At 39.8% G+C, this 13,033-nt stretch overlaps 1 protein-coding gene across 1 annotated transcript in view; it reads left to right on the top strand.

Moving 5' to 3' along the window:
• tmem8b (transmembrane protein 8B) overlaps positions 1–12,563 on the top strand; it is a 32,977-nt gene extending 20,414 nt beyond the window's left edge. Inside the window, exons 8-13 of the mRNA XM_070903797.1 lie at positions 362–485; positions 3,319–3,461; positions 4,812–4,990; positions 5,894–6,040; positions 9,491–9,607; positions 12,228–12,563. Coding sequence (XP_070759898.1) covers positions 362–485; positions 3,319–3,461; positions 4,812–4,990; positions 5,894–6,040; positions 9,491–9,607; positions 12,228–12,563 — 1,046 coding nt within the window. The remainder of the gene's footprint in view (positions 1–361; positions 486–3,318; positions 3,462–4,811; positions 4,991–5,893; positions 6,041–9,490; positions 9,608–12,227) is intronic.
• Positions 12,564–13,033: the final 470 nt, after the last annotated feature.

The raw sequence follows: 13,033 nt of genomic DNA, 5'->3' as shown, positions 1-13,033 counted from the left end.
GTTTTGCCTAAACTTCAGCTCGCACTTCAACTTAACTTCTTTCAGGACTTCCACTTCAAGTTCAATGTGTCGCCTACACACGGCTGACATTTCAACTCCTTTCAGTGATTGAACTTCAAGTGAATCTTCAACTCCTTTCAGCACTTTCATTTCAAGTGATTCTTCAACTTCACCTTAGTGCTTACACCTAAATTGACAACTTATTTCAGTATTTCAAGAATTAGAAATGTTTTGACTGCTAAATTTCAGAAGCAAGTAAATGTACATTTTCTGTAACCTTTTCTTGTCAATGCTTTTTCTGTAGAAGTGAAGTTTTAAACTCTCTGTTTCACTGCTCTGTCATTGTTTTCTTCTGTCGCAGAATCGGCGGCCGGGTTTTTCCTTTCTGTGAACGCCTCGGCTAATATCACCAAACTGAGGATTCCCTACCCACAAACAGGCACCTGGTACCTCAGTCTGCGCTCTCTGTGTGGCACTGAACATGGGTAAGACTGTTTCTGTATTTCTATAGTTTATCCTGTATGCTTACACTCTGCTTCACTGGGGAACCTAACTCCACTACATTTAAAATTATACATGAAAAGAAGCTGCTGGCAAAAAAATTCGTTTTTGTGTCTTTAAAGGAAAATTATGATGATAGCTGTTTTCCCCATTTCCAGTCTTTATGCTACGCTAAGTTAGCCAGCTGCTGATAGTAGCTTCATATTTAGCGTACAGACATAAGAGTGGCATCTATCTTCTCATCTAACTCTTGGCAAGAAAGCAAATAAGCGTATTTCCCAAAATGTTAAACTATTCCGTTAAAATGGAAACAGTGGTGTAATTTTTGTGCTCTGGAGTAGTCAACCCAGAGTCCTGAAAACATAATTTACAAGCAGAAATTCACTGAAACCAGCTGAATGACTGTTGCTCATAAATTTTTGACAGTCTCATAATAAATTCTTTGGCTTGGTCCCAGTGCCCCAAAGCAACCTCTGAGACACAATATTTGCTGTCAATTACAGGAAGACAATTGCAAAATAGGACATTCAGTATTTCTTAAAAACTCATCTTTGTATAACAATCACTAGTATATTTACCAAAATTAATAATTCAGTGCTGTAATTAAGACTCACTGTTTAAACGGTGCAGCCTCCCTCATTCAGCCACATCCTCTCCCATCTGTCACCTGGCAGATTAATTTGGGATTGGCTTCATAAATGTGCTTCTGGTGCACACCTAGCATATGACATGGGAGAGGGTTGGGGAATTTGAGGTTTAAAAAGCAGATTTTCATATATCCACATATGCATATCAGCAATAATTCAAATGATTCAAGTATGTCTTTTCTGAAATGGCACACAGACCTGCAAATTGAAAATCCACCCTAAAATATAGTTAAACATTTTAGCAGGGTACCTTGGTGTACATCATTTGTGTGGTTCAACATACTGTAACAACTTTGAATTACTTTGAGATATTTTCACAAAGGCTACAATGAATCTGACTGCAGAACATTTTCGTATCTTTCCAAAACATGAATAGTGAAAGTCTGTTAGTCTTCAAAGAGCAAGAGCTTCTTTTTCTTCATCATTTTGTGCCAACGTTCAGGTAGAAATTTGTTGTAAAAGAGACAGAGACACTAGTTTTTCACCTACAAGACATGTTGGGGTTTTTATAAAGGGCACAGCCCTTTTCTTGACTTGACTTTCACGTCCAGTTTAATTCTCAGATGAATGCAGTACACACTATTTCTCTGAGGGTTGTTTAAAGTAATTGTGAGAAATGTCGGAAAGAGGAGGAGGGGAAAATGTTTCCATTAAGTTGTCCAACGCAATGTTTCTCACAAGTTCTTAAGTATTAGCTATTCAGCAGATTGAGCTGTTTTGCCGAACCCTTAATGGCACGAAAATGTGAACAGAATGAAATTAAGCAGATTTTTCACGGGCCACTTGGGACTTCCAATTGAATTTGAATAACAAATAATAACAGATGGTGTGGGACATGGTCCCATTCTCACATGAGAGCATTGCTGAGGTATGAAAATGTGAATAACAGTCATATAGCTATGTGTTAGATTTACACCCATTTACACATACTAAATCAATCACGTCTTGTTAGAGAAGAAAGGAGGTAGTGTGAATGATAGGTGCTCTTCAAGTCTACAATTAAGTTGATTGATATAATTTGAAAATAACAAAGCGAGCTGCTGTGTCAATTAAAAAATGGGTTCTGGGAAAAGGCAAAGAAACACATTTGACTCCCTCCTAAAGTTTCATTCTTTGTGACTGATTGTATAAGCTAGCAATTAGAAAAGATACAATGCAAGCACAAATCTAAAAGTTTTTTTTTCTTTTATCTCATGTAGTATCAGAGATAAACAAATAATGTATAGGTCTATGTGCAGTTGTCAGTTTGTAGGCTACATTTAGCTGCATAACAACAACCTCTATCAGGCCGTGAATTCCAAAGGATTTTACCTTTATGTTGAAATGATTCTCAAAAAAGGAGATGTTGACATGAGAAGTCAGAAATTAGAGTTATTATTTCTAGGCAGAGTATTGGGGAAAATTCCAGGTGGGGTACCTAAGTGAGATACCGAAGGAAGGTTAAACTATCACAGTAGAACTCTTTCCCTGTTGGTCTATAAAGCACATACATAATTTGTGGAAAATTACTTTTGTAATTGCTTTATGAATTTGGAGATTGCACAAGCCTAACAGGGTGAAGTTGTTGGACATCTGACAGCCCTAAAACAACCTTCTGATCTCCAACGTGCTGTGGTGATGATGGTCCTGGAGGAGATAAAACAACAAGACTAAGACTCTACAGCCACACTAGCATAATGACAATGTTAACATGCTGATATTTAGCAAGTATAATGTTTACCATATTAATATAGCATGTTAGCAACATTTGCTAATTAGCACTAGACAGAAAGTACAGCTGAGGCTGAATGTGATTAGTTTTGCCGTGCTTGGCCAAAAGATGAACAGTGAAGCGATCACCAGAGTTGTTGCAGTTCATCCTTAGGGGGACATGAATGTGTGTACCAAATTCTATCCAACAGTTGATGAGGTATTTCAGTCACTGGTGGACCGAATGACAGACAGACATTGCCATCTCCAGAGCCTCTAGCGTGGCAAAAACAACTACCCACAAATAAAAAGGTCTAGCTAAAGTGCAGAATATGTCAGCTGAAATCCGTTTAAAAGTGAAAAAGTAGTACATTTCTACCTTCACGCTGGTAAAAAGGGACCTAAATTCATCAGTTGTACTGCAGTGATGTTCCTCATACTCCCCTCCATCTAATGTTCTGCCCGTCTGTGACTTCTCTAGATTTGAGGCGTGCACCAATGTCACTGCCGAGGTGTATATGCGCTCATACCTGACTCCATGCATCAATGACTGCGGGACGTATGGACAGTGCAAGCTTCTGCGCACCAACAACTACCTTTACGCTGCATGTGAATGCAAAGCAGGTAACAATTTACTTTAAAAGTGTATTGCACTTGTCAGTGTATCTTTCAGGCTCACATGGAGAGCTTATTCCCTCTTTGTTGATTTGAATTTCTGCACAGTGTGAATGTGAACTAAATTCTGATTGGGAGGTCTATTTATGTCTTCTTTTGATTCTATTTTGATGTCCTCTTTATTTTAAAATTGCATTCACATTCACTAAACCCAGTTATGGAAGCCAGTTATTAAAAAAACAAAGCAAGTTGTTTGATAGAAGTGGAGAAATACTTAAAATATGGTGTATAGTCAACAATGCCTTTAATTATTAATCAGTAATTAATAATTAGCAAAAAGCGTGACCATAAATTAATAATTGGAAGTGATTTTCAGCTTTTTTTACATACAAGACAAGATAAAACTTCCTCTGAGGAAATTGGGTCAAGACTGCTGCAAAGAATTTCTAATTTGTTGGAAAATACAGAGTGACAAGAAAATGGGAGAGAGCAAGGTGGGATGGTAAAGGTCGCCTTCCAGAATTTAACTGACAATACAGCAATTTAATTGTATGTGCCGCTGTCCAATGAGTCATACAGCTGCCTGGTATTAATCTTCTAATATAAGCCGTTTTGATAAGACAATAAAACAGGCTCTTAATTACGAACAGCTTTTCAATAAAAGATGAGCTTATGAAACTAAACAAAGCATGTCCTCTGAGGCTTTTTTAAAATCCTGCCTTTGATCTTCTTTTATCAGAGCTGGTTTCTCTTCAGTTAAATTCATTGTCATACTTCATATGTGTGACTGCTTCCTGGCAGGCACTTTGCATTCAGCACTTGCCCTTGGCACGTCTCACACTGAAAACCCTCTGTTCAACAGTGTTCACGAATATTTAATTCACACTGTCTTACCCAATCCACCACTTGATAGGGATCCAAATCAAGTGGCAAGGCAGTGGTGTTTTTAACATGGGCAGGAGATCACACCAGGAGGCTCTATTGTGCAGGATAAACAACTTCACACATATCTGTTTTTGATTATTATTTTCCACAGAGAAATGTTTGTTTATAAGAAAGGGCTGATGAAGCATTCATCGTGTTGAGAGATAAATATTTTATCCATTTTAAGAGATACTGTAAACTCTAAAGGGATGCGCTTTTGAAACAAACTGATTCATCTACAGCACAATTTCTTCTCATCCATTCAGCCAAAAGATTTAAGAAGACTGTCCTAAGTTTATTTAGAGTTTAAGGAAGACGGAAACCGCTTTAACTTTCCAACCTATAAAGCCTGCAGACACAAAAGTTCTCCACTCTTAGATCTCTACTTCCTTAGTACAACATACAGTGCTGACTGTGTTTGTTTGTGTGTGTTAGGCTGGGACGGCTGGGGATGCACAGACAACTCGGAGGCCTACTCCTACAGTTTCCAGCTTCTCTCCACTCTGCTGCTCTGTCTCAGTAACCTGATGTTCGTTCCGCCGGTGGCCATCGCTATCCGAAGCCACTACCTGCTGGAGGCTTCAGTCTACATCTTCACCATGTTCTTCTCCACTGTGAGTGACTGCCACACAAACACAGTGGTGCATGTTCTATCCTGTATAAAAAAAACAGAGTTGACCTACAAAATATTTTTGGTTCTGATAACACCACAAACATTCGGAGAGCAGCATTACTGCTTCATGTGCAGCTAAACTAACATTTTCTGTCAGTTGCTATGATAGAAAGAACTACCCTGATCATGATAAGCATATAAATTATTATTATTATAAATGCAAGAGACCAAGTTAAACATTAACCGTGGAGTTTTTCACCAATAGTTGTGCTATGGAGCATGCATACAATCGCATGTTTAGTTTGTATCGTGTATGCACACGAAGACGTACATTAATGTGAGCGAGCAGGCGGGTGACACATTCTTGCCACTGGTTTCATGCTATTCTACTGATCAACAATAGGCGGCAGTAGCACGCAAAAGAGTGTAGCCATGAGTCACCAAAGGCAAGGAAGAAGAAGACTGCAAACGTGGATAAGCTTTTAAACGCATTCATGTGTTACTCTTACGATGACTCACAAACCAGACATCTAATATTTTAGGGTGAAAAATCACTTTGAGTTAAACAAACAACTATTTTAGAAATGTAAGAAATTGTTAAAGCATGAACAAACACAAAAGCATTTTTCAGAAAGTAATCAGGTTGTGACAGTGGCGGCTAAAATAAATGACCAGAGAAACCCATCACTTAGACTGAAAGTAGTCGGGCAAAGCCATCAGGCAGACCACATTCATCTCGCCAAACAATAGTGTGCATGTCAGCGGTTGTCGGGTAAGAAAAAACTCACCATGCACCCATCTATTAGCAAAGAATACATTTTTTTTATGGCAGCTACGTCAGATGTTTTTTCTGGCGCACCTGCTTATTGGTCCAACCGCTGTCTTATCCCTCTTCTTCTAACAGTTCTACCATGCATGTGACCAACCGGGTATTGTGGTCTTTTGCATCATGGAGTATGACGTCCTGCAGTTCTGCGACTTCCTCGGGTCACTCATGTCAGTGTGGGTCACCGTCATTGCTATGGCCAGGTTAAAGTCCATCATCAAACAGGTGGGTACGACTGTAATTCTAACTAATCATCCTTAAAGGAGAGTTAAGTGACATAGTTGAAAGGAAAAATGAGTGTAGGCAACGTTTGTCTTGAATCGATGGCACTGTGCGACACATAAAGAAAATACTAATGTACCAACAGCATCATTAACAATGAACACATATTCTACATAGCTTGATCCAAAAGGAAAAGTTACCGTACTGTACTGGCAACACTCAAAAGCTGTCGTTGCCGAGGTCACCACAAAGGCTCTGATTGGCTCAGTTGTGTCTCTAAACGAAGAAGCAGCCGTTCACAAGATCACCTCCAGATCCGTTTTATTTGCTTGATAAAATGTTGGATTATTAGCAGTGATTCAGATGTCTGGAACCGGACATCTTCTGGCTATAACACATGTCCACTGCCAACACATGAGTTGGGAGCTCCATGTTAGTGGTCAACAACTTTAGATAAGCCCTGAAGCAAAGAGGGATCTGAGGACTGAGAAGCAGAGCTGTAGAGCTGTGAAGGAGAGCTATAAATGAGTATCGCATATGCCTCAATTTTTAGTTATAAATGAAAAGATCAATGTGTTAGAAGCAGCAGCATGTGGTGCTAAATTCTCTGGTTGTTGCAATATTGCGGTGGATAACAGTAAACACTAACAGGTGCACCTTCTCCCTGGGTCACTCCCTGGCTGCACACCAAGATGGAGCAGTCTCAGGGAAAATGTGTGTGTGTGTTCATGTCCATAAATGAGACAGAGAGAGGGGGGAGGGGGAGAGTGGGTGGAGTAGTGGGAGGGAGGGAGAGTATACGAACATCTGCTGTCCTCTAGAGTTTTCATTTTTGCTGAGCGCTGCAGTACGCAGTCACTAATCAAATCGTACATGTCAGGACTGGCAAGTGGAACTGTGTGTGTTTGTGTACTGGAGAGAGAGAGAGTGTGTGTGTGTGTTTGTTTGTTTATGTCCATGACGACAACGGTAGCACCTGATAGTGTGTGTGTGTGTGTGTGTGTGTGTGTATGTGACTTCTGGATCTTCAAAGGTCTAAAAGTCCTCACAAATATATGAGTATTTTGCAAGACATTTTTGCTGGTTCACATAAAGAAAGAGCTTCAGGAGATTTGGTCATCTCAACTTGCTGAAGGTTATTGCTTTGAAATGATATAAATCACTTTAAAGGACAATTTCATTTTATTACAACTTGGGTCTCATCTTCTTGGTATCCTTTTAATTTAGTATTTATGTTATTTGTATCTCTTGAACGAAGAGGCCGCGTTAATTTACTCATTTCTAATTTTACTATGGCGCTAATAAACATTTTCAAAATACATCATTCTGACAATGATGTACAAATGATCAACAGGACAGGTAGAACATTTGAACAACCGCCGTGACGTTACAGGGAAACTGAGTAAACACAGATTTGTTTGAAAGCTCTGAAAGCTAGTAAGCAGACACTCACCACATACTGTTCCCAAAGGTCAAGACTGAACATTCATGCTCAAATTATTTAAAACATTCAGTAACTTTTAACATGTTTGTTCAGCGTGGCCCTTGTAAGACAGCTTACTGTGGCACTGGCTTTTTACATTCTGTAATCCACACATGCATACATACAAATACGGTATAAATCCATATTACTCTATATTGGTAGGCATGGAAATATATGTGGCAGATAAAAATAGACTTCCTACCAGAATTCCTACGAGCTCGTCCATCACAATGACAGATAATGATTCATTACAGAGAAACTGCCTGTGGGCATCCACGCATTCATGCCTGCATACAATACCTGCGAACATGCATGTTTGGGTGCGACTGTGTGATCCAGCGGTGCAGTATGACTGATGACTGTTGCTGCGCAGAGTCCTCGGGCCGCACCACGCTGCTCGTCTCCTCCTTGGTCTGTGCCAATTAGTCCCGTTCTCCTGAAGGCGGGTCATCCCTCCCCTGCTTGAAAATCCCCAATTTCTCCTCGTGTTCCCTACCCAGCAGAAGAATGCAGACCTCAGGCATCCTGGACAGGCTTAAGTTCTCCCAAAGCATGTGTAGCACAGCTTATTGATTTTTTCCCCTCTCACTTTATCTATTTTATACCCTGTGGCTTTATGTCAAATTGTGAGCTTGACAAAAAAAAAAGTTAAACTGGTATTATTTATAGCATGGGCCTCTATCGGTACCGCTCTCACTCATATAGAGGAAGTTTAGTCGGAAGCACTTTGAAATACCGATTTGACTTCAACAGAACTCAGTAGGCACAGTTATTTTCTGTATTGACTGTTCCCCCTCTGATTAAACTGATGCTGCATTTGCATAATGGCAGGCTTTTACCGTTTTTGTTTAACACAGATTTGCATACTATTGGTGAAAGCCAGCTCTGGCTGTTAACATTACAGGATAAGGCTGGCATTATTTTATTTTTTCTTATTGTCGACAAATCCCATGAAAAGAACAAACAACAATGTGTTAAACTGTTTCTCAATACTTTCTGACTTCACTGCCCTGTCTGTGGTACTCATCTCCAAGACGTAAATCTTCAACAATGAATCACATATGTTTAGGATCCATTGTTTATTGATTATTAATTATATCTCCCAAAACAACTGGGCACTGTTGTATTACTCAAAGATGAGTCAAAAGTGCATTTGTTGAGGACTATTTTCAGCCGCTGATTAATTTGGTGCACCAGGACGCGGTGTGTGGGATTGTATCCAAATAAACTACAGTATGTGTTTTCAGAACATGTCACGCAGTGCAACAGTGTGGATCACTGATGTGTTTTTGGAGAACAATGGAGGTCTACAGCACAGAGGAATAAGCTGTATCAGACAACACTTGTTAGTAGGAGCAATTCTTTGTTGGTGTTGGTCTTTTCAATGGATTGGTTGATAATAACAAACATAATAGAATATCTAACTACGACTATATATGGTTTTCCAAATGAGCTTGCAGGCTAGTTGACATAACAAAGCCAACAACAAACTGTTAACTCTAATTCTCTTTCGCTGTACTACTAATTTTTCTTAACCGTACTGAACTGACTTACATCTACAACACTCCCAGTAAGGCATATCTTTCTTTTTCCTGCCTGTTTGTGGTACATGCAACCTTTTTTAGCAACCACACTGTCTCCATTAGACCTCTATGAATGCCCCAGCTGTGTTAGGAAAAGTAGAACTCCAAAAAACAGGACACAGGTGCAGAAATAATGAAAGTATAGTTCCACATACAGTAACTGAAAATCATCTCCCAGTCTTCAGTAACCATCAATCATTGCTGAAAGATTTGTGTTTCAACTTCAACGCTTTTGTCACCATTTTGACAATTTTGACAGTATCTGTCTCTCCAAAAGCAGCATTGTTCTGTTTTTTGACCACACAAATATCTTCTTATTTACTGAGGATGTAACCGTGTCAACAGTGTTTATGAAGGGCTGTTATTGATCCATGTGTTTTTGTCAAGGTGCTGTATCTGCTGGGGGCGATGTCTCTGTCCATGGCTTTGCAGCTAGACCGTCACGGTCTGTGGAACCTGCTGGGACCCAGCCTGTTTGCTCTGGGCATCATGGCCGTGGCATGGGTAAGGGCAACTCATATATTTACTGCACAGTAGACTGGTAGTGTACAGCTAAAAATGGGTTTATCCCATAATGAATTTACTTTCATTTGAAAACGGTAGCCTCTGCATATAGAAATTGCCATTAAAGTGTATGGGAATATAGCAACAATGAAACATACACTATGTTCTTGTTTGACAAAATGATAACAATTTTAGCTTCTTAATCCTGTATTTCAGAGGTAAAGACTGATTCCTCTCCTGGTCTACAAGGGATTTTTACACAGGATAAAAGATAATTAATTTTAATACATAATGTGTGTGTTTAACATTCATAGACAAGCTGGTGCATGCAGATGAAACGTGTCAGCACTGTCCCTCTATTGTTCCTCACGCCTTTAAGTGTAAAAGGACTTAATCCATCATTTAAGCTTAGGGCTGGAACATGGGGCTGGAACATGTGCATGGCTAAAAACTGTGGGTTCCTGACCAATGAAGCTATTTTACATTAGCATGGAAGGGGTTTTAAAAGTTTTGCAGCCTGTGGGTATTAGTCATGGGTTGTAGTTCCATTATAAGTCAGCTTGTACTTTCACTGACTCTTCTCCGAGTCATAATGTGCTCCCTGAACTGAGAAGATAAAAAATAATAGTCTTTCAGGCAAGGTTCTTGAAAAAAAAAACCTTTAACACAAAACCTCTGACATGAGTTTGAAAGCAAGGTTTGTGGCTTCCTTGGAGAAAGCCTTGCTTTGAATAAAGTGTGGGAGTTGTAGCTCTGAGAGTTATCTTTCTGTGAGCTGAAGGATCCTACAGAAACTGTGGAAGATGAAGTACTGTTTAATTCCACCATGTAAACCCTCCAGTTTTAGCACCAAAGGTAGGAGACAGTATATTTTACCATAGATGAGATTATTTTCTTAACAACAGTGCTTCAGAATTCATGCACAGCACTACTGTATCATTCAAATGTGAGTGCATTCAGAGATTTACATAAAGCCATTGGTTTCCACTATTTGGCTGCTTTTCTTTAGGCTTTGGCACATTTATAATTCAATTATAGATGGCTTGTTGACATATGTTATTTGACAAATATAAAATGCAAATCTCACGGTCTGGGATACCGTGACAACATCTACAGGATCGAAGTATACACAGATTTTATGCAATGTCAAAATGAATGAAACAGAGAGACATAATCTCAGATCTTCCAAAGGCGATGAACCACACACTAATTAGTCACAATGGTAAACTCCGCACAGCAACTTCTCATTAAAAAGTCACTTGGATCTAATGCTAATGTTGCAGTTTGTTAAAGATAAACCTGGGCTCATGCTTTGATTACTTGACACACTAATTTATCAGCTGTTCAATAGCGTATGTCATTTCAGGATTCTCTCCTCAGTGCTGCACCTCTGAGTTTGAGCACCTCAGAGTTTGAGCGGCACACATTCTCTACAAGAGCCCTTTCATTTCAACTTGTCATGTTTCTGCAAAGCCTGGCATTCTGAATGTTCCCAGACACAACCGAATTAGATCAGTCAAGCGGAGGGCACAGAGAGCGCCTGCTGCTTTGCAGGGGTGTCATGAGCAGTAAGAAGAAGGGGAGAAGTTCAAATCTGTCAATGCCAAATATCCCTAAACCTCCAAACTAAATGAGGTCCCTGACTTACGCATGAAAAGACCATCCTTGTCCAAAATTGTTTGTCTTAACCAGAAAAATGTGCAGTTCCAAAGTGACTGGAACAGTTTTTCTTCACTTGGCTTTACATAGATTATTAGTCTTTAACCTAAAATGTATGCGGCATAATAACTCAATCAGAGCCATTTTACTGCTAGAATACATGTAATTATTTTTGTCATTCATGAACGGCTTACACTTCCCTTGACAATGTAGGGATTTTATATGGTAATGTTTTGGGAAAAAATATAATGCAAGCAATCAGTGTTTATGAACCAATGAAAACAGAGACTGAAGACAATAATGAAGAACTCTCTAAACGCTGTTTAGAAAGAAATGAAGTGAAATGTCCAAGTCTCTCACACTTTCAGCAATTCTGGGCCACTTACAGAAAGAATGAGCACATTCTCTATATTAAACAAATCATATCCAGTTACTGCCAAACAGAACATGAGCTTAAACAACAAAGTAGCCAAAGTGGTGATTGGCCAATCACTGATTACCAATTTCAAACATCTATCACCTCATTATGATCATTGTGATGGACTTAATGCTGCAGCAGGAGGCATGAATACAAATTTCAGACAATAAAACCAATGGAGATTTATAAAGAATCCCATCACTCTGTTCCTCCAATCAAAGTAAACTGCCTGCTGCTCCCTCGCTGAAATCCCATTGGTCTCCATTTTTGAATTGCTGCTCCCTGTGCGATCTCCCACTTCAATATCCTGTTTCTACATGAAATATGTTCATTAAATTAAGGAAATAAAACATTACACACAGGGCCTTTGAGATCAATTGTAAAAGAAATCAACTGTGAAATGCTTTGTTTTATGGGTCCCTCAGTTTCCTAATAATTTTCTAGAAAAACACATAAACTGTGAAATACATTTAAACTACAGTTTGCTATTTCAAACTTAAAATAGGTCTTCAACATTGTTTTATGTGTCTGTTGGCCTGTCAGACTGTGCGCACCATCCGTCGGCGGCGGTGCTACCCGCCCACCTGGAAGCGCTGGGTGTTCTTCCTCTTCCCGGGCACCATGATCGCCACGTCCGCCGTGGCTCTCTACGCCTTCGTGGAGACCGAGGAGAACTACTTCTACATCCACAGCATCTGGCACATGCTGATTGCAGGGAGCGTGGGCTTCCTCCTGCCGCCTCGCGCCAAGCCCGACGCCAAGGTGACCCCGCTGAAACGCAGGCGGGGCTGCGGCTATCAGCTGTGCGTTAACGAGCACGAGGAGCTGGGCCTGGTGGACCCGGCCATCATCTCCATCAACAGCATCTGTACCAGCTGATAAACTCCCCACTCCCAACCTTTTACCTTAGAGACACTTCATTGCCTTCTTTTACTTGGGAAATTCACACACGGGAAATTAAGCCACAGAACTTGAAAAAGCAATGTAAATACTTTAATGCAGATGTGACACATTGGATTTCTTTTTTTGGTCGTTATTGTCATGGTAATTATTATCAATACAACTGTAATTATTATTATCTATAGTTAAAGTTGTTCTGATGAATTGTGGGTGTACAGTGACACACTGTTGTTTGTGAATATGTATTTAAAGTCAAAGCTGAAACACTGCTGCTATCTGACGGTGACTGTAAAACTGCTTCTGTTGGTTATTTATTCTTGGTCTTATAAACGGGCCAATTATTTTACTGTTGGGGCACAGATCAGGGGGAGACGTGGGGGGGGGCATTTATCAAGGGCACGGCTTTTCTGAAATTCCTTTGGAATATATCTTTTGCACTGAGACACAAA

The sequence above is a fragment of the Enoplosus armatus genome, chromosome 4 (genome assembly GCF_043641665.1).
Source record: "Enoplosus armatus isolate fEnoArm2 chromosome 4, fEnoArm2.hap1, whole genome shotgun sequence".
NCBI lineage: Eukaryota > Metazoa > Chordata > Actinopteri > Centrarchiformes > Enoplosidae > Enoplosus > Enoplosus armatus.
This window is presented reverse-complemented; position numbering and strand designations above follow the sequence as displayed.